Source organism: Ursus americanus, chromosome 17, assembly GCF_024610735.1.
Source record: "Ursus americanus isolate L20-20 chromosome 17, mUrsAme1.1.p, whole genome shotgun sequence".
In the NCBI taxonomy this organism is placed as follows: domain Eukaryota; kingdom Metazoa; phylum Chordata; class Mammalia; order Carnivora; family Ursidae; genus Ursus; species Ursus americanus.
In genome coordinates this window covers 26,690,078-26,716,131 of record NC_142143.1, presented here as the reverse complement: position 1 = coordinate 26,716,131, position 26,054 = coordinate 26,690,078, and the positions used below count along the sequence as shown (strand labels likewise).

The following is a 26,054-nucleotide window of genomic DNA, read 5'->3' as shown; positions in this document are numbered from 1 at the left end:
TAAAGAGGAAATGCGTCGAAGACGCCCTCAGGTGTTCTAATCTATGTGCCTGAAAGGTTGGTTGAGCAACACTGAGGGTGAGGGAGAGAGTGGGATCAGGGAGTCAATTTTAGGTTCGGGTGTGAGCATGTTAAGTCATGTGGAAGCTGGGTAAACATGCCCATGACCATCTCTTGGTGAAAAGCCACGTCAGATGTGCATTCACACGTCATGTGGGATCGGGGTGCTTGTCATGGATGCATGGGCGGGAGACTGGCTCCGCTGTCCCTGGGAAATTGCTTTCTCCGCGTAGTCCAAGGTGAGTCACAGGGTGTCTACATGCTAGCGGGTGGGAAAGGGAAGAGGGGACAGATCAGAGCTCTGCTGTTCAAGGATATGGCCCAGAAGTTGCCCACTTCCATTCATATTCATCGGTCAGATTTAGTCGCTTGGTCATATTTAGCTACAAGGGAAGCTGCGAGACGGAGGACTTGTTGGAAGGTGGACATGTAGCCACTAAAACTCAGAAATTCCATTACTACAAAGGAGGGGTGAATGGTTTTTAAGGGCAACCAGCAAGTAGTCTTTGCCGCACCAGATTTGCAAACGGGAAAGTTTCTAGCAGTGATGGAATACAATGAAAAAAAAATATTCAAGGACAATTTAAGATTGAATAAAATATGTGATCCTTCTGCCATGCAAATATGGACTCTTTCCTCTAAACTTAAAAGAGGGGAGGAAATAGAAATGAATCTTTATGATTTTATCTATTGACTTAACCTTAGCCACACAGTTTCCTGGGGTTATGGTATATGAGAAGGAACTTCTAGAAAAATATTAATTTACTGATTTTTCTTATATTTACTTTAAATTTCTGTCACATCCACCTCAGAATGGACTGCCTATTCTTCTGAAATCATTTCCATTTAACCACTTCTTCTAATTTCTAAGGGATAGAGTAGAATAGGGAGGGGATTCCTCATTATTTTTTTTATTATGATGTTCAGTTAGCCAACATACAATACATCATTACTTTCTGATGTAGTGTTCAATGATTCATTAGTTGTATATAACACCCAGGGCTCATCACCACACGTGCCCTCCTTAGGACCCATCACCCAGTTACCCCATCCCTCTGCCCCCTCCCTCTGTAACCCTCGGTTTGTTTCCCGGGGTTCCTCATTCTACTACTATTTCTCTTCTACTACTACCCGCTTCTTAGGGAGAAGTATAAAAGCCCATTTGCCTTAAGTAACTATGAAAAGTAATATCAGAAAAGTTTGTAAATATAAAGCTACATGACGAATATTTAAACATGTACAGACACACTGCAAAACTCGGGAAAGAAATCACTTTACTGACCGTCTTAATCAGCGCGAGCTGTCAGAATAACATACCACAGATGGGGCCACTTAAAGAACAGACTTTTATTTCTCATAGTTCCGGACACTGCAAGTCCATGACCGAGCTGCCAGCTGATGAGGTTTCTGGTGAGGGCTCTCTTCCCAGCTTGCCGATGGCCTCCTTCTCAGTGTCCCCCCGTGTGTATCCTCTTACGGCGGCACCAGTCTTACTGGATCAGGGTTCCACTCTCACGCCTTCATTTAATCTTACTTACCTCCTGCTAAGACAGCCCCCCTGGAGGTTAGGGCTTCGACATAGGAGTTCAGGGGGCAGGAGACACAATTCAGTTCACTGCAATAACAAAATGCCCTTTTCTCTAGTCACGTGTATCTTTACCAGTGACCGCCCAGATGAGTCAAAAGGCAAAACCACCGCAAGTTCCATTAGTCGATAGATGTGTCCTAGGCTTAGCTGAAACCATTGCAAATACCACCCGAGTTATCTTAGATCCACATGAAATGCATCACAAATACAATGTCTTTAGAGCCAGAAGCGTGGGCTCACATCAAATCTCTGCTTTAGGGAGAAATCAATTCAACAGTAATGCAGTTTTCTGATCCACGTGATCGGAGCGTCCTGAGGTGTAAGCCTGGTGTGCCCCGACACCCACCCTGTCTTGTTTTCTAAGGGATTCTTTCATTTAAAAAACACCTTCTGCTTACTATTTCCAACCCCAATTTCACTTTCTTTTTTCTTCAGAAAGCACAAGATTCCTACATGTTTACCTGTTTCTCTTTGATGATTTCCTCTTAGATATGAAAACTAAGCACAACAAAAAGGTAAAATGATATTATTTCTAAATAAGTCTGCTAAATAAGGTTAAAAATATTTTTAAATAAGTTGTGTTAAACATATAAAAGATTGTTATACATCAGTTTGGATTTCACCCTCTAAAAAATGGAGGCATTATGAAACAGTGGCTTTTTTTTATAGTCCTATAGCTCTGAACTGAAAAACAATGCCAAAAGCAAGTTACATTGCTTAAGGATGTCAAAGAATGTATATGTTCTTAGAATGACTCAGTCTGGGGGTGCCTGGGTGGCTCAGGTGATTAAGCATCTGCCTTTGGCTCACGTCATGATCCCAGGGTTCTGGGATCAAGTCCTTCTCCCTCTGCCCCTCCCCCTTGCTCGTGCTCTCTCTCTGTCTCTCTCTGACAAATAAATAAACAAATAAATAAATAAAATCTTAAAAAAAAAAATGACTTAGTTTGTATACTTGTAAGTCCCAAAAGCCTGGACTTTTCACCTGGCCTGCCTAAGCAAATGAAACCAGATTACTGTTGTCCATGTTGGCCTTTGTCCGCCATCCATGGAAGTGTTGCTGGTATCGTGGTGAGCATTGCTGGCTTCCAGATTGCCCAGCATAGCCAAAGCAGCCAGTGAGCAGGGGGGTGGGGGGGGTGGGGGGGGGTTGGGGGGCGGGGACTCTCTAGACTGTCTGCTGTCATGTGCTGAGGTGGTCTCCACACCTCATTCTGATTCGAAAGCTCCCATCCTTCCCGTGAAATGATGACTTGGGACCCCTGAGCTCTCAGTGTCCAACTAGTATAGAGCTGGCATTACACACAAAAGGAGTTGACTGGGGGCTAAAGCCACAAAATCTCTTCTGAGAACAAGGATTTTCCCCACTACTTTGTATTAATGGTTACCGTCATGGTTGTCACCACACATCAAGTCATGGGGTCTCGTGGTCCAGTCAAGGCTTTCTGGCTGATCTCCCCCTTCACGGTGTGCTCGCTGAACATGTGCGAGTGGTAGCAGGAGGGGGGACTCCCCCAAGGCTCTCGGGCACCTGCCCTCAGAACGGGGAGGAGGAGCTGCCATGGGTCTTAGGTCCTCAGAGATAGCTAATGTTTTTCACTCCACTTCTTTACCGAATGACTAGATAGATAGACTAGAATGATAGATCATGAACTAGATATTTCACATCTTTTAATAACTGAAGCTTCTAGATGATATGTTGGTTAGTTGAGCTAAATAATTTAAGGATCTTTAAGCAATAAAATAGATACCCATTAATCCATCCGTGAAGAGTTGACCGGTGGTTGGGAAGGGAACGGGTGCCATAGAATATTACGAGTCACAGTTCTGAAAGTTGGATGGCCTCCTATTTTAAGCTACCCAGACAAGCATGTCGAAACGAGTCAAGCTCTGAAAAATCATCATCCCCTTCAAAAACCGTGATGCCAACACATTTCACCTTCAAATGGTGGCACAAATCAGAGCACGAGAATTAATGGCAGCCCATAGTAACCATATTATAAGGTAATATGCTGGTTTCATGTTTCACAAGTTGATTCCCAAATAAGGAACGTTGCCTTAAATTCCTCTTGCTATTTTGTATCCTCTTTGCTATTTGATGCATATTATATGTCATGCGAATCATAATCTTTGACACTTTTTTAAAAAATTGAGCATCTTATATTCAGCATCTTAAATGATTCAATTATTTGCAAATTATAGGCAGGGAATCTATTTAGATTTGTGTTAGATTCCATGGACAGCGCTGGCCCAAATGAGGCTCCCCTTTCTGATCCACCCAATAGTACTAGAGAGAGATACTGGAAATAAACACCTTCCCACTGACGTGATGGAGACTTCAATATCTCCCCGTTGTGGACATCACCCATTATTTATTCAGGCAATTCAACTTGGGAATCAGGAACACTATGTACTTTAAAACTTTAAATCACTATTTATTGGAGGGAAATGCTTTTTAAGATCCAGAAAGAATAGTTTGCTGGAATTCAAGCAACTGTTTCTAAAAATCAGTTTGGTTAAGGATGCACTTTAGGTACATACACTAGTATTTACTTCCTATTTACTGCATTATTTTCTTCTTTCCTTTCAGAAACTTGGAGGCTCGGACACTGGTTCACTGTGTCCTTCACTCACTTCCGAGCTGCAAACAGTAATAAAAGAGGGTGGTTCCTGTACAGCAGCTGATCCGCCCATTCCGCTGGACAGATTGGTGGTCAGAAGTATTGAACCACTCACGTGTCAGGTATGTGTCTATTTTCATCATTCAGCTCATCTATTTGCCATCACAGAGTTTTATATTGGCCTTTTTTGGGTAATAAGACACGAATCCAATTCAAAACTTCATAAAATACAATGCTGAGTTCCTACGTGGCTATCACTCACTCTACAAATTAGTTCTGGAAAAAGTGTTGGGCCAGCTCTGCCACTCGCTAGCTGTGGGACCACAGCAAGGCATGTGAATTTCCTCAGCGGCAGGTTCCTCCTGGTAAGACAGAAAATATCTACCTCAGCGGGTGGTCAGGAGAATGAAATGAAATAATGCCTATAAAGCACTCAATAAACTATTATCAGTTTTCTGGTATCATTACTAGTACTATTGCTTTTGGTAAAGCACGGGTAAACTATGACATGCTTTGCAAGCCTAAGAGATTATAATAGCTCTATGGGAAGAAATGTGCCAGAAATGAATATATAAATATATATACATAATATACGCATCATGTCTACGTGTCTATGTGTATGTCAGAAATACATTATCATCTTCTTCATTTCCTCAAGCATTCCCTGAGTGTCTCCTGAGAACCAGGCACTCCGTGGACACCCTGGAGTTACAAAGACAAATAAGAAACAGCCCTCATTTGGGGGAACCCTCAGAACAATCAAAGATCGATAGTAAATCCTCTTGTGAAAGCCCTGGGACTCTGGGGACTTCAAGGACATTTCCATTTTCTCAGTGCTGGGTGGATGGCCTTGGTGTGCAGAAGGAGGCAACAGTCTTTCTGCCCTGGGTATAGACTCTGAGGAGACCTGTTGAAGAGTGGGGGGTTGGGAGGGAGGGGGGGTGGGCAGGAGACCACCTTCCTGCCCTGAGGGAGAAGCAGGAAAAAAGGGAGCACTGCCTCTGCCCCTCAATTCCCAACCCAGCCTCAGTGAGGAGCGCAGGACGGCCCTAAGCATGGTGGTGCAGTATTACACGGGAGTGAACGAACACACACATGAATGATAAGAGCAAACACTGACGTAGTTATTACATAACCAAGTTATATATTTAAATGCTTTACATGTTAACTCATGAATGGGAGCAAACTCTCCCCAAGATCAGAAGCGCTCCACTAGGGGGAAACCTGCACCCAGAACTCGAGCCTTCTGCCCTCTGTCCTTTCCTTCCACTGCCGCTAAGATGTGCTGAAATGTCACATGGTCAGGCTGAAAGACCTCATGTCTGAATTGGTTGGAACCGCTTGCGGTCTATATAGATCAAAGTGTGCCTGAGCCAGAGGACGTTTCTAGAGAAAGCCTAAGAAAGGGCATCTCAGAGGAGCAAAGCCTTTGCTTCGGAGAGCACCCGCAGCCTTGTCCCTGCCCTCGTCCCCGCGGGAGCCTCCTCCCTGCTCAGTGGATGGCAGAGCAGTGTAGACAGGCGGAGACTCCGCGTGAGGCCCAGACATGGTTCTGTTCGTTTGCTTAGTTTACTTTTTCGTGGGGAGAAATGTCATTAGCAGAGGCTATCCTCGGGCAGGAATTTTTTCTCTCACTACAGTGGCCATAGTCAGAAGATGATGAACGGACTTGAGGGGAGGAAGCCGTCAGAACCGCAGGGGAAGAGCAGACGCAGCTCGGGCTGAGGGCTCCGGTGAGAACCCCGCTTTGAGAACCGGACTTCCTGGCAGCTCTCGCGTCACTGGATTACCGGGAGAGATGCATGCTTTTTCTCCTCTAGTCTTTTTTTTTTTTTTTTTTGATAAAAACGGTATCTTTTTTTTAAAGCTATATGTCCACCATTTTTTATTTTCTGATTTGCTATCACCATCTCCTTTTATATACATATTTTTTTTTCCCTCATTCCCTTCATCTATTATTTTGACCGTTGAAATAACAGTTCAGGAACCAAAATAGCTGTACAGTGGGAAAGAATAAAGGGCGAAAAAAGACGAGATGGTGCTCTGGAGTGATTGACAACCTAGTTTCAAATCCTAGCTATATTATTTACAAGCTGGGTGACCTTGGAAAAACTACATCTGTTTCCTCTTTCGTAAGGAGGAACTAGAGGACTTAGTCGGTAGCTGTGCGGTTTAAATGATACCCAAAGGAGGAAAAAATAGCACAGTGCCCAGTACCTAGTAAGGGCTTAATAAATGGTGTCAGTTACTATAATTATTATATTAGAATGTCAGGCAAGAAAAAGGGTAGTTCTTAACAATATATTTTCTCCCATTTTATTTTACATGCCTACCTGGCCCAGTTCCCTTTGCTTATAAAGTCCCCTTGTACCCATATCACAAATCAAACGGATGAGGGATGCTTTGAATAATTGAGAACTACAGTTACAATTTTTGAGGAAAATGGATTCCAAAATCCAGCCAAGAACAACAACCTGATCTGTAAAGCCTCACTTGGTATGGGAAATTTATAAGGAGAAAAATCGGGGGGTAAAACAAACCAAGTCAGATCTTTTTTCCAGAAAGTCATTTTAATAGTCCTCTCATCTCAGAGAAGCTGGATGGAATTTTATGACCTTAACAGACTTTGTTGTGGTAGAATTTAGGAATTAGGAGGTTTAGACTGCTGGGAGTATTACCTGTGATACTAGAATCGCTCTTGCAGTTAAGAAAATAAAAGTCTTGTATTCGCTTTGATTCTGAAATGAGGCCCAACCTGCCGCGATGAGTCTGCCTTAAACCCACCCATTTCATCAAATACAAATCATGACAGTGGACAAGCATCAGCTTGAGGCTCAGCCAGGAATAAAAGTCAGTGCCTCTCCTCCACTTTACGAACTACTTGATATGACCAGAAGATGAACCTGCTTTGGTTTTCTGTTTGTTCCTAGACATAATTAACGGTATAGGCTGCAGAATTTTACTCCCTGTGTGGTATTAATAATTCAAAGAAGCTTTCCTTTTAAAATCTCCAGCTACATTTAAAAAGGGGGGGGGAGGTGCCTGGGTGGTTCAGTCGGTTAAGCCTCTGCCTTCAGCTTGGGTCATGATCCCAGGGTCCTGAGATTGAGCCCTGCATCAGGCTCCCTGCTCGGCAGAAGTCTGCTTCTCCCTCTGCCTGCGGCTCCCCCTGCTTGTGTGCTCGCGCTCTCTCTCTGTCAAATAAATACATAAAACCTTAAAAAAAAAAAAAAAAAAAAGGATTTGCTCTCTCAGTATATCCTGTTGTTTCTTTAAGAGACCAGCTAGGAAATGACAGAACAGACTGCTTCTTTTTCAAGTGCAGAAACCACACCAACTCTTCGTTTTGTTTCACATTTCACATAGTTTGGTAGAGGCTGAATTTTGAGTCAAATTTTTTGGCCTGTTGTGAAGCACTCTGATTTGGTATTTTTGCTACATCTTAATTTGCTTATAACCCTTGTTTTGCTGTGATTTCACTTTAAATACAAAAGTAACATTTTAAAAAGGAGTGGTGGAAAGCAAAGAAAACAATAGTTACATTCTTTTCCGTATTTTTGTTTATATTTTACATACACACTATCTACCTAACATGGCTAAATTTCTTCTTAGAAGGTGTCCATTTTCCATCAGGTAAGCCATAATTGCATCTCATCAAGCCCCACTAGTCGTTAGGTAAGGAAGAAGGGTTTTCATATTTAAGTGGGCTCTATTTGGACATGGTAGGGAAGTCTTGGTCTTGGAATCAGACTTTTTTTTTTTTTTTTTTTGGTAATCTACATAAACCTCCCACATTCATTAAAAACAAAGAAATACTCTAGGTTTTTGTACTGAGAAACTGTTTGGACTTCATAGTGATTTCTTTTGTCTTTGTGATCCTTTTCTAGCGTTTGGGCTGAGAAATGCTTTTCTTGTACATGAAAACAGATACCGACAGTGTATAGCAGCATTCCTATGACAAGCCCAAACAGAAAACATCAAAGTACCTATTTCGGTTTTATAGGGTTTGATTCTTCAGACTTGACATAAGGAAAATTTTCACTTCATCCCTCTAAAGTAATGGGAAATGGAAAATTTTGTATATTTTCTTCATCGGCTCTGGGAAGGGTAGGAGTTAAGAGGGGAAGGACATGGACATTTAGTCCATATCATGCTGAGAAATCTCAGGAGTTGACCATTCCCTTACACTCTCACAGTTGACAGTCACCTTCATTTTCTCCTCGACCAGAAGCTCAAGTGCTGCAGCTTATATAAAACAATGGGGGAAAGAACTACTTTGGGATTGCATGATTGACTTTTAAGGTGTTTCAATCGTCAAAGTCCCGGGAAGCAAATAATGTGATGTCAGCTTAAATGAGGGGCTGCTGCAAAACCCCCTTTGAAAACATCCCAGTGTTTAAAAAAAGAAAGGAAAATACGCCAGTGTTGATACAGCTAAGGAGGGGAAAAGCAGTTGCCGGACTCTGGTTTCTCTATCTTAGAAGTTTCCATTTTTGTCTTTCCCCAGGAAGGTTTTCATCATAGCAGCAACATGGCCCGACAATTAATGCAGTATTGCATTACTCTTAATAACTCAATCTCCTGGGTCACCTCCTCAGTCTGTTTTTCAAATTATGCCACTATTTCCATACAAAATGAAAATTCAAGAAATTGAACTTTCAAACTATTTATATTCTGTTTTTCAAATTATGCCACTTGTTAAGAACTATTTCCATACAAAATGGAAATTGAAGAAATTAAACTTTCCAACTATTTATATTCTCGGTGCTCATTCTTCTAATTAGTCATCATTGACTATTATGGTTCCTTGATTACTCATAACTGTTTTCCCAACTTCCATACCATACTCATTTAATCCATTTGCACCTTCATAGATGATTAGAGATCTTTTATGATATATTAGATTTAAGAAAGAAATGGAAAATATGCAAATGTTTCATTAGTCTTCAGTTTTAAAGAGCAAGTCAATAAATAAAAGGAAAATATTAGTCTAAATATGTGAAAAATTGTCAACCTCTCTATATATATAGAGATTTTATACACACACACACACACACACACACACACACACACATATATATATATATATATATTTTTAAACAGGAAACATGGATGGCACAAATAACAGCAGCAGTCTCTTGCTTCAGGAGACCAAGAATATATCTTTACTTACACTGCCTGCAGAATCCTCTGACATTTAGGAACCTAAAACAAGTGGTGCATCTTTTTAGACATTAGGGATTAAAATAATCTTTCATTCAAACTTTTGTAACACTTATTTAGTGATGAGCTAGAAGAAAATGCGTACTTTAAAAATGAGAATTTGAGCCACGAAAATCCTCACTATAGAAGAATAATGACTGCAACAAATCTGAACTCTCAGGAATTTTTTGGCAGGTATATACTGTTATCTAGACTATCGTATACTATTTTGGTAGGACTTGCATGAGGTGTGAGTGAAGTATGGTGCTATTATAACTTGTAAAGGGTGAAAGGTCAGATGAATGGAGTGTCAGGAGGAAAGCAGTGTCCACTGCTTGTGCTCAGTATGAATTCTAGCATCACACTTTGTGTATGCCAATAATGAAAATAAATTTCCTACATGGTTTGTAAATCAGTCTTACTGCTTTAGAGTCCTACCTCACTTGCAATGATAATTCTGATACACACTTTGCTCTTCTAACATTTAAGCATGAATAAAGTCTATATTTAACAGTTTTTAAACTCCTATTTGCCAAGAGTTTCCTTATCTCAGGTAAATTTTATAATACCCTAACTTAGAAGCAGAAAATCCCAGAGACTAAATTCCCTTATTTTAAGGAAAAAAAAAAACAAAAAACCCAAGTATCTGTTCCAGTTTCACCAGTTAACAATTTTACATGGGAGATTTTCATAGAAATAGTTAATAGTCTCTCTGAACCTCATTTTTTGAAGAATGTGTTGTTTGTCATAAAACCACTTTCTGGTTTTGAGTGGTGTGTGCATATATGTGTGTGTGTTAGCACAGCACAGTCAAGTTTATTTGGCAGGAAGGACTTGAAATGTCATTGGCATTTTTATGAAGAAAGGCAGTTTGAATTATATTGCCTTGGTAGAATATAATATTAACTGCATTTAAAAAACTAGTTCTTATAGTCAGATTATATGAAAAGGAAATCCACAAATTTCAATTTCGGGATTGGTAACTTTTGCAATTTCCAAAATGGAAGTATTAAATTTATCAATTTGGGCTTTAAGGTAAGTGAGACATTAACTGATCTCTATTAGCTGGAGGATGGGATAGAGAGGATAATGCTTGAGGGTCATGTGCACAGTTAATTCTTTGAGGAAAACACACACTTCACCATGTAAACCAGGCAGTACAGACAAGTGCAGCATAAGGGCTCTGTACAAGGGCCAAGCACTATCAGAATGCAGAGTCACATTCTCTGCATAATAATCTCAGATATTTATCAAGAACAAGTGGATGGGGCGCCTGGGTGGCACAGCGGTTAAGCGTCTGCCTTCGGCTCAGGGCGTGATCCCGGTGTTATGGGATCGAGCCCCACATCAGGCTCCTCCGCTATGAGCCTGCTTCTTCCTCTCCCACTCCCCCTGCTTGTGTTCCCTCTCTCGCTGACTGTCTCTATCTCTGTCGAATAAATAAATAAAATCTTAAAAAAAAAAAAACAAGTGGAAATAAGAGGAAAATCTGGAAAACGATAACTACTGTTAATGTCTAAGAATAAATGAGGAAAAAAAAAATGGGTGAAGAACAGGGACTAGACTTCCAGTGAGTTCCTAGAAATGGAACCGAGACGGGATTGAAAGCAATTATGTCCAGGAGAAGGCGATACAGATTTATGCAAGAGAAGATTTAGGAAGAAATTTCTGGCCAAAAAAAAATATACATATATTTTAGAAAAAAATCAACAATCCTCTTGCAGGAATTTTTAGATATAAGCCACGCCAAGAGAAGGGCAATGGACTGGGACCAGGCAATCTCTCAGGATTCCTTTTTAAAGTCCTGTGAGTCCAGTAGTATTTATATGTATAAAGAACTAATTTCACCTTTAACCTCATTCGAGGGAGAGAAAGACTGAGTAAATTAGCATCAAGATGTGAAACAGCTTAAGAATACACTATATACAAAGAAATATTAGTACTCCTGTGTCCGTCACAGCACTAGTCACAATAACCAAGAAGTGAAAGAAACCTTAATGTCTATCAAAGGATGAACAGATAAAGAAAATGTGGTACATACATACCATGGAATACTGTTTGAACCTTTAAAAAGAAGGAAATTCTGCCATTTGCAACAATATAGATGAACCTTGGACATTATACTAAGGGAAATAAGCCAGTTACAGAACAAATACTGTGTGATTCCACTGACATGAGGTATCAAAAGTATAAAATTCATAGAATCAGAGTAGAACAGTGGCTTCCGAGACAGGGAGAAATGGGGAGTTACCAATCAATGGCATAAAATTTTAGTTAAGTGAGATGAGGAAGCTTTAGAGGTCTGCTGTACTATACACTTAAAAAACTGTCAAAAGAGGGTAGATCTCATGTTAAGCGTTCTTATCACAATAAAATTTAAAAAATACACTATATATTTAAACTGAAATTCTATAAAGCTCACAGAAGAACATATCTAATATATATATATATCTAGTAAGTTCTTAAGGATATTCACATTAAACTCTTCAGAGGCAAGCAAACATTAGAGTAAAATGAAAAACCACTTCGGAAACTTTGGTTTCCAGGAAAAACACAGTAAAAAATGGCTTACTGAGCCCTCAGAAAAGCATCTTTAAATGGCCACCTGGGTACTAAGCTTAGATAAACAATGAAAGAAGGAATTACTTCAATATTGTTTAATATTTCTTTGTAGTTGTTAATTTTCCACAATAATGAATGGAATGAAAAGGGAATGTCTTAAGCAAAATGGCGTTAGTAATTTTTCTTGAAATTATGAACTTACTTACTATTCTAAGTTGAACATCAAAGCTTACCCCCTGTCTACATCTAAGTAGAAAGTTCTAACATTCTGTAAATATATACAAAATGGTTACTATTTTGTACTCTCTTTTAAATAGGCAAAATAATTTACAGTCACAGAATACATCTACTAGAAAGAAATGGGTTTTTAATATCATCTTTAACAAATTAAAAAAAAAACAAAAGCAACAATTCAATAAGGATCCTTCCATTGTTCTTTATACAGATTTAAACGCTGTTGTGTAATTTATCAGTTACATTTATAATCAATAACCTTCCACTCACTGAGTTTAGAAATTACAGTATGTATGAGCTAAACTCTCTCACAAAATAAGGCACAACTACATGATCACAAGTAGTAAACACAATACAAATAATGAATCCAAAACCTAAATGAGAAAATACTCATGCAAAAGTTTCTATAGAAACTATGAATATATGATCCAGTTCAAGGAAGTACAGAATGTCATATACATAACTGCATCATGTTACAAGAAATTCATTACTTCTACACAGAAAGAACTTAGCTATTTCCAATTCTACTTTATACAATTTTACATAAATTTAGTAAGTTTATGCACAATATTCACATCTGCAACAATAACAAATTGATCATTAAAATTCAGGCAAAGGGCAATTAAGACACAATAATGTGTGGCACATTATAATTACAGAATACCATTCATCAAGCTCATGTCTAGGAATACTAAATTGATGGCACATTTAAATCTTATGGATCAAATCATCCATGGTTTTATAGCCAAAGTGCATTAAAAAAAATTGCTATAGTCAAATAGGTCATGAATATCAAAATATATGATCATAATTTGCTCTCCACTTAAAAGCTAAACATTTTTATGCAAATGCAAAGTTAAAAAAAAAGTGGCTTCAAAGTTCTCAAAACTGTGAAATAATCTTAAAGCCTTTCTAAGAGAGATGGGAAACTAACAAATTTGGCAGTTACTATTTAACATTACTGTGAGGAAACTATTAAACTAGCTAATTCCACATTAAGAGGTAGTTGAACAAAATGTCATTTGTACACTGCATTGAGGTCTTTGTGTTTGTTTCCCTCTTTTTTCTTCAAAATGAACTAATCCTATACCAGCAGCTTTGTCTTCTTCCTATTAAAGAAAATCTGTAGGTATAGTTCATTGTACACTAACCCAGCAAAACTTGATTTTAGTTCACATTTCTGTGCTGGGGTTTGGAATTTACTAACATGTGATGCCAATAGACTTTGCATTAGAGCCAAGAGCTCAGACATGCCAGTTCTAACTCACTGACAAATAGTACCAGAAAACATCTAAAACGTAGAGCCAATAAGAACTCAGAAGATGACTTTTAATTAAAAGAAAAAATCCTTTCTGTTTCCAAAACACCTTAATTTAGTGAGAGTTAATAAGCAAAAAAAAAAAAAAAAAAAAAAAAAGCTTCATTTCTAACATTATTAGAATAGTAGCCTGTGGTAAATTATTCAGGATCTATGAAATGAGATTAGCTAGCTAGATGAAAACTAGAAAATCACTCAAACACATATGATTTTATTTGTTGTCCTCCCCACAATTTTGGGGGAATATGCGGGTGGGGAGACAAAAAAAGGGAAAAGGCCTTCAGTGCACCCAATTAGGAGATGAAGTGAACAAATATTCAAATCTAGAATCCTCATAAAGTTTTATGATCTTAAAAAAACAAAAAAAAAAATGGTGCTATATCTATTTTTCCAATGCAGAAAGTTTCTGAGTTTCATACAAAGTTTCTTATGTGTTAAAGTATAGAATTAAGACTATTTGAAAGGATTTGTAAGTATATGAAAATGCTTAAATAATTTTAGCTCAATTTATATTATCCAACTATTAATTTTATTAAAGAGTCACTGTATTTCTTCTCTATATAAGCTCAAGGATATATGTTTATCCAATTCGAGGGACTCAATCAGAGTCCTTAATAGCTACCGACAGCAGGATTTACTTAAATGGGTTTTTAAAAATAATTAAGTGAATATATGACAATCTCTTTTAGTTCACAGATGTTACAGGTAAAGCATAAACATAACTTTATTTCAGCATGATATTTGAAAGCAAGTGTATATGATAAACCATTGCAAATGAAATATTAACTCCCATCCCTCCCCGCTATTATTACCAAATGATTGCACTGCACAAATGGATAACTTTATATTTTTTTCTCTAGAAAGAATAAACCAATATTAATGACCACTCTACAGATGTTTTCCAATTTGCTAAATTAATAAGACCATGATAAATTAAAGTTCAATTCCATTGTTCAGGATACAAATAAGCTAACTTTTAATTATCCTTAATTAGCCATTCTGTTTCAGTTCTGATTATAACTTCAGGATTCCCAATTTGTTTTTGGTGCTATTCTCCTCTCCAGATGTTACTTTGAAGTAATTTCATAGCAATATTTTTGTGAAGTAAAAAGATTTACCAGCTGATGTGGAACCCCAAATTCAGAACCATTTTAAATTTAAGTCAAGTTCACAACTTTCAAAAATGTTTCCCTATTAGGTAAGAAGACAATATAAAGTAGAATATTTAATGTCTCCTTACCATTTGTATTTGTTTTCACAGATAAGACTACAGCGGTATCAGTTACTGGCTTTAAGATGCAAAATTTATTATAAAACAATAGTGAAGCTGAGCTATGCTTGGAAAGGTTAAACCAAATAAAGGGGGAAAAAAAACCAGATCCATTAAGAAAGCAAACTCAGATTCCCAAAGATGCAGGAGAGACAATATGAAGGTATAATATAAAGGCTAATCTCAGAAAACTTCCCACTTACAAGAAAATGACAGTAGAACCATTATACAATTTCTATTATTCATCCTCCAACTGGGGGTGAGGGTGAGAAGTTTTATAGAATTCTTAATTGAGAATATATGAGAGTTTAAAAATGAAATAGAAAAAGACAAAGAAAAATTAACCCTAATCTTTAAAATACAACCCCCAGGATAACCATAAAGTAAAGCAAACTGATTTTACAGAGGTTTTCATAAAATCTACCCCAAGAGAATTTAATCAATATTGTTAAAACAAAAACCATGTTCAAATTCATGGTTAATACATATTTCAACATAAACTGTATTTAGAACACTTGAGTAGTAAATTTATAACATAACAATGCAATTGATATGGACCTATATATAAGAAAAAAAGTTTTATAGTTCTGTGCATGACTTCACGAAAAGTATTTAATATAATTAATGTGCTACTGTGCAACATGTATCACCCATGTACATTTCTGTACACTAAATGAGGGAGAAAGGCGTAATAAGCTATGGAGGTGTATTCATGTCATTTGTGAACAATGAAATTATATTTAAAAAAATACATTGCTATTTTCTGTCCAAAGTTTATTTACATTTCATTGGCTAATTCTAAACTTGGCATGAAAGCTGTTCCAGGGATTAAATGGAAAAAGTAACGAAAGATGAACCCAAGTCTCACAAAAATAGAAGACTTTTACTTGATATTGGTAACATTCCAAAATATATGAATTCTAATTTGGTCTAATATTGCAACCACTGTCCAAATCAAATAGTCATCCAAGACCTCTATTAAGTGCATTTATTAAAAATCTAATGTTAGTGTAATACTACTCTGACGTTGTGATAACCCATTATCCTTGCAAGTCATTGAAACATGCATCACAGACACGAACAGGCTTCTTGGAAGAAGGAGTTAAGGCATTTTTGGCTGAACATTCAGCACAGAAGATATTTCCACATTGTCTGCAGTGATGCTGTAAATGACAAAAATTAAACAATTTCAAGCATAAAAACTATACCAAAAGCATTATGAGACTACAAGAATACTGCAGACTGCGCTATGAAGGTATATTAACTTTCAAGTGATTAGTATATTATTTAATCATATAATATTTCAATATGTCAATTTAATCCCTTAGTTAATCTGAATGTTTCCTATTTATCAGATACTATGCTAAACATTTTATATGGAGTTTATCATGGAATTCTCAAAAGAACCTTAAGAGGCATCTAAAAAGTGATAATAAAGTGCCTCATTCTACCAGGTGAAAACCATTCCTATTTGCCAGGTGTTTCAGGCATAATTTCATCAATAGGAATATAAACCTGAAATATCACATGGTATTATTTAGAATAATTTTTTTTAACTCTGCTTTCTCTTTAAAAGAACCCAATGATGACTAAAACATATGCGTTTAATACTGGCCCACTGGTTCAGAAAGTGATTATTCCAGAAAGTAACTCAATAGGAAGGCAATGACTAAAGTTAAAACTAAAATTGAAATACATACGCTGACCAGAAACTAGACTGCATAAAATTTAATGATTCCATATAGCTGTAAAGTTAATCAATAAATAGAAAATGTTTTTAATCTGTCAAATGCAAGATTATGTTCATGGTTAAAACATTAACTGATACTGAGAAATAAAATCCAGAACCATAGCAATATGAACAAAATCATTTACCCGTCTCACTGTTACTGAAAAGCCTTTCCCACAGGCCATACAGTTTTGTACTTCGTTGTCCTCAGCCCATTTCCTATTTAACGCTTGTGTGTGTTTGATCTGTTAAAAAAAAAAAAAAAAAGTGCCCATACATTATAATATTCAACATTTTGAAAAATGATGTGTAATTTCTAATTTGGTGCCCAAGTTTTATAAAATTTTGACTTACAGGCACCATGGGATAAAATTTTAAAAATCAGAAATACTTTGGTAATTTTCCATTGTCAAAAGTTGCTACATTCTTAAGTCTGAATGACAAAAATAAATAAAGTAAATCAAATTTTAGTAATCAAAGGCACTGGTCATTTCTAATCTTTAGTGATTTCCCATCCATTCTAACCTTAATGATCAATCCTTTCTGGGCACCAAGCCTATCACTTCTTTAACAAATAGTGACTCAGCTATTCCTTGGTGTTTCTGAATTTTCCCAGTACTGACAATTCATGAATGACAAGGCTTTCTAACTAATCTCAGGGGTCTCTCAGGCAAATTCTTTATGCTTTTACTTAACTATCCGTAACACGTACAATACCACTACACAGAAAGTAACCATTCAAGAGTATTTATTAAATAGAGGAGATGTTTTTTAAAGATTGAAAAAACGCTTTTCACTAAGAGTTAATTCTAGGCTGAAAAACAGCCTCACGTTACCAGCTGACTTACTTGAAGGGACTGATTTTCTCTGCCCAGCTCCTGCACTGCTGCAGTGGTATTATCCAGCTTTCTTTGCAATTCTAGGACTTTGGTTTGAAGCTTTTCTATTTCACCTTCTCCTTTAAGACATCTAGAATAGAAGAGATCATAAATTTTTTTTAATGATAAAGATCCTTCTAGAACACAGGTAATAAACTACTTCAGCAACTTCAAATATAATACATTAATTTCAACCATCTGATTGTTTTAAGGGTTAGTTTTTAAATGGCTACACAAATACCTATAGGACCCACGCATTTTTCTCAAGCCTACTACTTAAAAATTTGTGGGAAAAGACCACCTTTTTGTCACTTGGAATGGAAATAAACTAATTTTGCTAGACATCAATCACCTTTCTAGCAGTGCTCTCCTTTCATCCTGATTATTCTGAACTGTGGCTTCTAATACTGCAATTTCACCCCGTAAGTCGTCCGTCTGTTTCTCGAGCTCACTGACTCTCCGTTGACTGGACTGCCACTCCTTCTTTACAGTGCCTAAGTTTTCATTTAATGCTGTAATCTGCATGGTAAGTTTAGCTTCATTTTCTTCATGCTTCTTCATTCCTATTTCTTTTTCTTTTATTTCAGATTGCTGAGAAAAGGAAGAACAGTGAGGAAAAAACCTATTACAAAAGTAATACAAAATATATTTAATTAGCTGTTGAATTTAAAATATTGGCAACATAAGTAATATTACTTCTTTGGGAAAGAAGGCAGAAGAATGTATTTCATTTCACACTAATAAAATTGATTACAAAAACATCTGTGTAATCTGAACTGGCTCAAAGACCATTATGCTAAAATGATGGTCAGCAAGCTTCTTATAACACCAATTAACATAAAGCAATTTGAGATTTTCCTTTTCTCACTAGAGCAGGGGAAGAACACATAGTTAGGGATAGCAAGGTGCCCTGGACGCAAAGCTGGCATTTTCTGTCTCAAAATCCACACGCATCTTTTTCTCTATCAACCTGCCAAAAACCAAACCAAACAAAACAAAAAAAACACAAACAAACAAACAAAATACAAACCCTTCAAATCACTGTGTGAACTTGAAATTGCAAATCTTCAACTAAAACAATCAGCACTCAAGTTATGTGGGGATATTTGGACTTAATTCAACAGAGGAAAGCCAGATGCTTCCCATTTTGGCATGCACAATTTAGGGAAGGAAAAGTAGACTTTGGTCATCAAAATTCCAAACTGAAGTTTCCGTCCTCCCTTATCAGCATTCACTTTGACTAAACAAATGAGTTTAACATCATTAGCATTCACACCATTTACCTCAACCTACATAGTTGTGGATTTTTTTTTTTTCTGGCACTAAGTGTGTTGTTGTTGTTGTTGTTGTTGTTGTTGTTGTTTGAATTATGTGTTATTGAATTTTCACTTATATAAACCAAAATATAATTACAGACTAAAATATTTCCAATTACATTATCAGCTATTTAAACAAATCAGATCTCTTTTCTCAATCAAAAATTAAAATGCTAGGTAAGAGCATTTAAATCCTAACTTCTAAGTAGAAAAATCCTCTTATTGGATTGACCTACAAATTCAATCATGAAACACACTCCCCACCATTAACTTACTGACCAGTTTTGCTTCCTTCTCGGTAAATTCTTTCTTCAGCTCATCTTCTTCCTTTTTCACCTGCTCTTTTAGCATTTGCTGGTTTCTCTTCTCCTGTTCAAGGGTTGCCTTCAAGGTATCTACTTTCCCTTGAAGCTCTAATTTCTGCTGAATCAAAAGCTGTTTGGCATCCTTGAGATTTGTTACCTCCTATTGAAAAAGGCCAAATATCAAATGTAGCTGATATTTAGACAAGTTATCATAACAGCATATACAATATGAGTTTTAACTTCTTCTCTTAGGAGGTTCTTAAAGTTCACTATTTTAAAACAACTGGTTAAAAGGATGCAACATTATCTACTTCCTGCTCAACAACCATTTAAATTCAAGTAATAACTTTACATGCATGTTTTGATTCAAGTATGTGAAAAACTTCTACCCCCCCTATTTTCCCTTTCTTCACTTAGCAAGCATTCATTGGTCACCGCTTACGCATCACACACTGTGTTAGGTTTTAAGAATATATATAAAGATGAATTACATACATTACCTGCTTTAAGAAAGTCACAGTGTATAAGAATATAATGATATAAAGAGATAATTAATTATAAAGCAAAATGGTAAGTATATTGGTAGATACAAAAGGTCGTGAGAGCACTCGAGAGAATTTAACCTTTCTCTAAGAAAATTAATAACTTTTTACAAAGCAAATTATAGGCAATTAGTTTTTTCAACTGTGCCCTACTCATCCTTACGACAGGAAAAATGTTCAAAGCAGATTATTAAAGATTTTAGAGAAGAAAAACAATTGAAAAAAACAGAATCCCCTAAAAACCTTAAATTTAAACTCTTATATATTTTTAATCTATAATATAATTTTCTAAATCAATAACTCTGTCTTTTTAATTTTTTTAAGTAGGCTCCATGCCCAGCACAGAACCCAGTGTGGGGCCCGAACCCATGACCTTGAGACCAAGATCTAAGCTGAGCCACCCAGCACCCCCACCCCCACTTTTTAAAAAAATTTACAAATTAAAAAAAAACGCAGTGCTTGAACTCACAACCCTGAGATCAAGGCCAGAGCTGAAATCAAGAGTAGGACACTTAACCAACTAAGCTACCTAGGCACCCCTAAATCAACAGCTCTCTTGATTATCATCTCAACAAATCTAAACTTTTAGAGTTACTTTGCTTTATTCAGTAATCTGAAAATATAAGCAATACAGTTTCAATATATGTATACAGACACTACGCAACACAAGGGTGAGAGCAAGAGTATTTGTCAAAATGATGAAACAATGTGTCTGGCCCATAGTAGGTTTTCGATAATATATGTATTTTTAAATTTAAATGACAAAGTACAGTACAGAGGGAAGAACAATGATTATCTTAACATACCTTTATGCTTTCTTGCTTGTGGGACTTGAGTTCTTCACTCAATTTAGCAATTTCTTTTTCCTGTCTACACTTAATTTCCTCTATCTCTGCCAATTTAGATTTTTCATTTACTAGTTCTTTCTCTTTCAGTGACTGTAGAAAAATAATTTATTAAAAAGTAATTTTAAAACAACTACTTAACTGAAAATCAATGTAATAAAATAACAACTACTATTTATGACACTGTCTCTGCTGCTTTCTACCTAAGTTAACTTGAGCAAACTACTTACCTTCACTTGCCTCTGTGTCCTTATTTATACAATGTGAACAACAGTAAAATCCTTGTAAGCATTAAATAGTTACTGTTAATACCATAAAATGAATAGTGTCTGGCCAAAGTAAGAGCACTATAAAATTTAGCCAAAACTACCATTCTTCTTCTCATTAATGCTGTTATTATTATTACTATTATTACCAGCAATATTTTTATTTAAGGCACCTAGCTAATAGTATTACATATTATCTAATTTAATATTTATACTAAATAGCTCTTTAATCCTCATTTGTAAGTAAAGGAACAAAGGTTTAGGAAGTTAAATAATCTATTAGAGGTACAGACAAAACTATAACAAGGTCTGACTGATCCCAAGCCCTTGCAATTAAAGGCCTATATGCTATAGTTGTCTCAGAATTTTCTAAACTTGAGGCACAAATCATGAATATCATGTTAGCTTCAAACCCCTACCCCAACAAAAACATCACCCAATTTTTTTAAAGTAAAGAGACTTTCCGGAATTGCACAATTAAGATATACCAATGAAATTCTGGAGTTACGTACTTGAGGATAATATCCTATCAGCTGATGGAAATATGTGATTTCAACTATGAAACCAAAAATAAAATGCTTCCTAGAATCTGAATTTCTCTTTCACATAGCATTTTAACTGACTTTTACATGTACTGGTCATATAATAGAAGGCTTTCAACTTTATAATTTAGCATCATTTATGTAAAATATACTCCCACTTCCCTTAGAAAAAGCTGGCTCTAAATTTTAAGAATTATAAGCATAAGAATTATCCTAGACCTTTTTATCTCATTCACACATCTAGAAAATGTTATATGAGATAGCTGTGGAGCTGTAATACCTGTTTTTAAATAACCAGGGGTCTATGGTGTGAGAAAGATTTGTTTGTAAAGCTAAAAAAAGCAGTAAGAAAAATGAGTACAAATGACAAGGGAACTAGTAAGAAGTACTTCATAGCATCAAAATTCCAATTACCACAAGTATTGTATCAGAAACTAGAAGTCCATCTAAGGAGAGGTGTTGAAGATAAAGGTGATGCCTCTATCGGGTAAGAGGTTTGACTAGATGATTTCTAAAGCCATTGTAACTCTCAGATTCTAGATTTAGTCAAAAAATGAAATACCTTTTCTTTTTGAATATCCTGTAGTGTTTTACACTGCTCCTTCAACTGCTGTTCTTTCTTTGCTGACTCCTGCTCCAACGCAGCCTTGGCAGTTTTCAGTTCTTGAATCAATTTATTTTGGTTTCCGATTTGATTTCTGTTTGAAATCAAGTCCTCCTGTGCTAGAGAAAGCTTCTCTTCTACAGACTTATAAAAACAATTTCCCCAAATTATTATATGTCTTTTTTTTTTTTTTTAGCAAATTTCAACAGAAACAACAGTTAGCATAAGCACAGTAGAAAGCAATATGCTATGAAAAGATAGCTTGTTATGCTCTTCAGTAAGATCAGGTAAAGGGAAAGAACACCAGACAACTCTCTTAACTCTCCTACCTATGGAAAACATTTTAGTATAAAATATTTAATAAAACTAAAGCAATTCCAAAACCTTTAGAAATAATCTGTAAGTATTACTGGCTAAGTGGTATTAAGGAATATCAAATAAGAAGGGATCGTATCAAACACACTCAGAATATATAGATATAGATATAGATATAGATATAGATATAGATATAGATATAGATATAGATATATACATATATATATATGTATATCTATGTGTGTATATATATGTGTCTAAACTACATTTAGAGAGAAAATATGGGGAGACATAAAAAATTTAAAAAGAGATGTAGTTACATGCTACATTACGTATACATTTATGTCTTATAGGACCTATGATGTCCCTTGACATGCTGAAATCTTTAATAAACAGAAAGGGTTGCTGTCTTGAGGGGGAGGAGACTGTATTTCACGTCTGCTAACCTGATCAAGTGAACCAAAAGAAGAAAGTGTACCAGACATCTGGGGCTCTATTTCTGACAAGGCCATTAGCCCAGGCTCTTAACTTCCCATCTGTGTGGTAGAAGTAGTGTTGTTAGTTACCACTGCCCATAGTTAGTGATTCTCCTAAAGCCCAAATATTTTGTGAAGCCAAAGCTGGTGAAAAGAGCAAACTTTCTGACCTATTAGGTTTCATTTTGGGGCAGATATGGCAACAGACAGGTAACAGAAAATGGCAGGAGCCTTGCTACTCTCAGCTGCAACTACAGAGAATCAGCAGGGAAGGAAAGGAACTCTAAGATGCTTTCCCACCATCTGGAAGAAGTTCATCTTTCTTATTCTGGAGATACAGTTCCTCTGAAAAGGAGGCAGAAGATACAATCTAGGAAAGATCCCTGCTTGGCTATAGTAAGCATTCAATGGAAAAAAAAAAAATAGATGAAAATTTTTTAAATGAAGACCTTATTTAAGGAGTTTCTCAAGCTTCCTGAAAGAGAAGTTTATTCCTTACAAATAAACACAGTTCAGAAGTCTTTCTGGCAGGGGCGCCTGGGTGGCTCAGTCGTTAACCATCTGCCTTCAGCTTAGGGCCTGATCCCAGCGTTCTGGGATCGAGCCCCACATCAGGCTCCTCCACTGGGAGCCTGCTTCTTCCTCTCCCACTCCCCCTGCTTGTGTTCCCTCTCTCGCTGGCTGTCTCTCTGTCAAATAAATAAATACAATCTTAAAAAAAAAAAAAAAGAAAGAAAAGAAAAGGCAGTATTAAAAAAAAAAAAGAAGTCTTTCTGGTATAAATGAAATTTTGATTTCCAATGGCTTCCAGTGAACACTAAAAACTCTACGACTTCTTTTTCAAAAATCCTAAAGTCACTAATCCTTCACTAATCAAGCAGCTAACCATTAATTGAGTGTACTCCTAAGGTAGACAGGGAGGTAAAAAATAGTCCTTGACTTAAAGAAGCTGACTCTGTAGCCTGAAAAACAGAACCAGCATGTAAAACGGAAGAGGTACATGCTAGGAGAGCATTCGCTATGCGTCAAATGAACAGAAAAACAATGAGTGAGAACTCCACCTGTACAGGAGGCTCCATGGTACATGTGGGAACTGGCATACAGACCACAAAAGGATTTCAAGTAAAAATAATAAATCTGACAAAGCGTAGCCCATACAGTTTATAGCAATTATCAGCTAATAGAGGTTCCAATCTACCGCTAAAGAATACCAAGGCTTGCTAGAGTCTGAAGATAACAGGACCCCCAATCTCTGCCCATGAGAATTCCAAACTGCCCGTGGTATAAGTAACATCCAATAAAATTTTAAACTCCCAAAAACTCAGTGACTAAATGTTTAAAATCAAGCTCAAAATCTGCACTATTCTTTTCAGAAGATGCCGAGACGTGCTGCTCTACCTTGTCTCTGAATATTCATCTCTGTCAACAGTCAGTGATATACTGCCATGCACTTAAATATTTCTTTTATCTTTCTTGTTGCAGACCATGTTCTTTTCATCTGCTCAGCATCTCTTCCCTTAGGGAACTCCCCTCTCCCACTCAATGGCTTTGTGGGCCTATCTTTAAGCCACTTACTCCCACTGGAACAGGCAAATCCCTGAGTAGATCAACTACCAACCTTAACCCTGAATAACACAATCACATTACAGTAGTGTAACTAAAACGGAACTTCTGCCTGCAGTGTTCTGTGGTAGCTACTGTTCTTGTCTGCCCAACAATTTTTCCCTTTCTTCTTTCAGAATAAAACTTAAAATTTTAGTTACTTTTTCTTGATGTCTGATTAAATGACATAAGGAATAGTATAGGCTAAAGGTTTATATTTAATTCTAAACTTCTTATTATCCTAGAATGTTTGCTTCACTCGAGGTACAAAATTTAAGTTCAATTCCACTTCTACCTTTCTTCAACAGTAAAGAATAGCACACAGCATAACCAATTTGAAATATCCAGTCAACAAACAAGTATTTCATAAATAATCCAGCAGATGGGGCTAAAGGCATAGACAGGCCAGCCTGTCTTCCATTCTACTGGTGTCTTGAAGTACACTGTCAGCCCACAGATGGCAGCCTTGACTTAGGTAGGTGTCATGTTGCAAAGTTCAACTTCTCCCTTCTCACTGCTATGCAACAAGATCATGTAACATCCCTGAAGCAAAAGAAAAATAATGGCTGGTAACCATCTCTTATTCTGGTCCATAAATATCATCTAAAGTTCTCTAGGAATTTTTTTTTTGAACTTCTCAAGCAGTTCAGATACTTTTGGAAGCATAAATAATAGAATTCAGCAATATTCTACTTAATATTTAAAAATCCTAGTGAAATGATGATAAAAGAGTAAAGGGCTATGAATCAGAAGAACTGAGATCTAATCATGGGTCTGTTATTGTACAACTCTGGGCCTGTCACAAACCACATCAGGCCTCAGTCTCATCTGCAAAAGGAGGTTTTGGAATAGAAATCTATCCATGCCTCTTACCAGTTGAAAAACTCCTCAGAAGCCTTATTCCTCTGCCTTTCTCTTTTTGTCCAAACATTTGAATTTTTCGTCCATGTATAAAATTATTAGTATCCAGTAGTTTTCAAGCATAATAAAAACAGCTGTTAGCTTAGTGAAAGAATATTGATCTAAGAGATATAAGTCCTGCCACCATGTTATGCTCTTGGGTAAATAATACATCTGTATGGGGGGGAGTGTGATTTCTATAAGACTTATAGAATCAATCATTAAGCTTCATCTCCTTGATCAGCTAAACATCCTTCTAATTCTTCCACATTCTCCATCCTTACTGTTACTCCCCACGCCACCATCATGCATACCTGGACTCTGCCAAGTGTCCTCTCTAATCACACTCAGCCCTGTTGCTCCACAATTCATTCCTTATCCTCAGCCAGTCACCGGCCTAAACTACAGATCTGAGCGTATCTTCCCTGTGGTCCTTACTGCCTTTAAGCTAAAGTCCAAGCTCTTCCACAGACCTTCTTTGACTTTCAAAAACGTTACAAAGAAAAAAAATACCAATAATTCAAAGCTGCTTAGAGAGTACAGCAAATAAGACACTTTCTAAACATCAGGTGGTATTTTTTTCTTATAACAACTCAGCACTAGGAAAATTCTTTGACCCAAGTTTCCTATTTCTTTGTCAAATCATTAATCACCACTGGTTCCTTCAGTTCCCTTGTGGCCTATCTGTATTCAGCCCTCCTGTTTCACCTAGTCTCTCTCATTCATCTCTTCTCCTCCATCCTCTTGAATTTTAAGCCCAGTCTAATCAATTCACACCTTGATTAACGGAATTTATGGAGAAAGGGAGATAGCCTCTTAACTAATCTCCCTACCTCTAGTTTCCCCAGAACCAATCCAAACTGTCTATAAACCTCTTTCAG

The 26,054-nt window shown here is 36.7% G+C and overlaps 2 protein-coding genes across 3 annotated transcripts in view; one reads left to right on the top strand and one right to left on the bottom strand.

The window, feature by feature from the left end:
* PLEKHG7 (pleckstrin homology and RhoGEF domain containing G7) overlaps positions 1-9,468 on the top strand; it is a 50,748-nt gene extending 41,280 nt beyond the window's left edge. Inside the window, 5 exon segments of the mRNA XM_087868562.1 lie at positions 2,083-2,162; positions 4,237-4,393; positions 8,155-8,249; positions 9,371-9,410; positions 9,413-9,468. Coding sequence (XP_087724688.1) covers positions 2,083-2,162; positions 4,237-4,393; positions 8,155-8,249; positions 9,371-9,410; positions 9,413-9,468 — 428 coding nt within the window.
* A 2,910-nt stretch (positions 9,469-12,378) lies between these two features.
* The window catches only part of EEA1 (early endosome antigen 1), a 112,604-nt gene continuing 98,928 nt past the window's right edge, over positions 12,379-26,054 (bottom strand). For both annotated transcript variants that reach the window (XM_045779425.2, XM_045779427.2), the window contains 7 exons: positions 21,839-22,024; positions 20,430-20,561; positions 19,056-19,241; positions 17,813-18,051; positions 17,431-17,551; positions 16,729-16,827; positions 12,379-16,016 (listed from right to left, as the gene is read on the bottom strand). In XM_045779425.2, coding sequence (XP_045635381.2) covers positions 15,894-16,016; positions 16,729-16,827; positions 17,431-17,551; positions 17,813-18,051; positions 19,056-19,241; positions 20,430-20,561; positions 21,839-22,024 — 1,086 coding nt within the window. In that variant the 3' untranslated portion in view covers positions 12,379-15,893. The remainder of the gene's footprint in view (positions 16,017-16,728; positions 16,828-17,430; positions 17,552-17,812; positions 18,052-19,055; positions 19,242-20,429; positions 20,562-21,838; positions 22,025-26,054) is intronic.